Source organism: Notechis scutatus, unplaced genomic scaffold (assembly GCF_049901735.1).
Source record: "Notechis scutatus isolate UNSWTSFEM ecotype Mainland unplaced genomic scaffold, rNotScu1.2 NSCUSCF97, whole genome shotgun sequence".
In the NCBI taxonomy this organism is placed as follows: domain Eukaryota; kingdom Metazoa; phylum Chordata; class Lepidosauria; order Squamata; family Elapidae; genus Notechis; species Notechis scutatus.
The window spans coordinates 44,900-46,719 of record NW_028263181.1 but is presented as its reverse complement, the minus strand read 5'-3'; the positions used below and the strand labels follow the sequence as shown (position 1 = coordinate 46,719).

At 64.1% G+C, this 1,820-nt stretch overlaps 1 protein-coding gene across 1 annotated transcript in view; it reads right to left on the bottom strand.

The window, feature by feature from the left end:
- Positions 1-608: 608 nt before the first annotated feature.
- Positions 609-1,820, bottom strand: part of LOC113431910 (succinate--CoA ligase [ADP-forming] subunit beta, mitochondrial-like) — a 10,637-nt gene continuing 9,425 nt past the window's right edge. The window contains exon 6 of the mRNA XM_087949107.1: positions 609-1,817. Coding sequence (XP_087805233.1) covers positions 609-1,817 — 1,209 coding nt within the window. The remainder of the gene's footprint in view (positions 1,818-1,820) is intronic.

Sequence of the window (1,820 nt, the reverse complement as noted above, 5' to 3'; positions counted from 1 at the left end):
AGATCTGGTCCTCAACCAGGGTAGAGATGGAAGAGCTGGTGAGAGCTGGTCCTCAGCCATGGTGGAGATGGAAGATCTGGTCCTCAACCATGGTAGAGATGGAAGATCTGGTCCTCAACCAGGGTAGAGATGGAAGAGCTCTGGTCCTCAACCATGGTAGAGATGGAAGATCTGGTCCTCAACCAGGGTAGAGATGGAAGAGCTGGTGAGAGCTGGTCCTCAGCCATGGTGGAGATGGAAGATCTGGTCCTCAACCAGGGTAGAGATGGAAGAGCTGGTGAGAGCTGGTCCTCAACCATGGTGGAGATGGAAGATCTGGTCCTCAACCAGGGTAGAGATGGAAGATCTGGTCCTCAACCAGGGTAGAGATGGAAGATCTGGTCCTCAACCAGGGTAGAGATGGAAGAGCTGGTGAGAGCTGGTCCTCAGCCATGGTGGAGATGGAAGATCTGGTCCTCAACCATGGTAGAGATGGAAGATCTGGTCCTCAACCAGGGTAGAGATGGAAGAGCTGGTGAGAGCTGGTCCTCAACCATGGTAGAGATGGAAGATCTGGTCCTCAACCCTGGTCAAGACGGGGGGGAGCCACCCTTTGCAGAGCAGCTTCCTCAGATCCTCCCCCCCTGGAAGCTGACCTCCAGGCGGGCTTCCTTGGCCAACCTCACGATTTTGGAGAGTCCCACCGCCGCTTTGGCCGCCCGGTCCAGGTCGTCGCAGGGCAAGATCTCCAGCTGGCTCTCGGCTATCAAGGCCTTCGCCCGGTCCACCCCGGTGCCCTGCAACCGCACCACCACCGGGATCTTCAGCTCCAGCTCGACGGCCGCCAGCACGATCCCTTCGGCGACGGTCTCGCACCGCAGGATGCCTCCAAAGACGTTGACCAGGACGGACTTGACCCCGGCGTCCGAGGTGATCAGCTTGAAGGCCTCCTTCACCTGCTCCGCCGTCGCCCCTCCGCCCACGTCCAGGAAGTTGGCCGGCCTGCCGCCGTGGAGCTGGATCAGGTCCATGGTGGCCATGGCCAAGCCCGCCCCGTTGACCAAGCACCCGATGTCCCCTTCCAACGCGACGTAGTTCAGCCCGGCGTCCGAGGCCTCCCGCTCCTTGCCGTCCGCCTGCGACCAATCCCGCCGGCCGAAGACGGCCTCCTGACGGAAGGCCGCGTTGTCGTCGAAGTTGATCTTGGCGTCCACGCACACCACCCTCCCGGCCGCGTCCTCCGCCAGCGGGTTGACCTCCACCAGCAGCGCGTCGTAACGGACGAACAGCCCGTAGAGCTGGAGCATGTTCTCGGCGGCCGCCGACGCCGACTTCTCCGGGAAGCCCATCCGGCGAGCCAGGCGGAGCGCCTGCTCGTCCCGGAGCCCCTCGCCGATGTCGACGGGCTCTTTCAAGATGGCCGACGGGTCCTGGGACGCCACCTCCTCGATGTTGACCCCGCCGTGGGCGCTGCCGATCACCACCGGGCCCTGGGAGGCGCCCTCCAGGGCGATGGCGAAGTAGTACTCCTTCCGCAAGTAGCGGCGTTCGCAGACGAGGACGCGCTGGCAGATCCTGCCGGATTGCCCGGTTTGCTTGGTGACGAGTTTCCGGCCGAGCATGCGAGCGGCCGCCGCTCGGGCTCCTTCCGGCGAGGAGACCATCTGCACGCCGCCTTTCAGCCCGCCTTCGAAGGTCCCTCGCGCCCGGCCCCCGGCCAAGACCTGGGCCTTCACCACCAGGTCCTCCGTCCCGATCGTCTCGGCGGCGCGGAAAGCCTCGGCGGGGCTGGCCGCCACCAGAGCCTTCGGCACCGCGACGCCGGCCTCCTTCAGCAACTC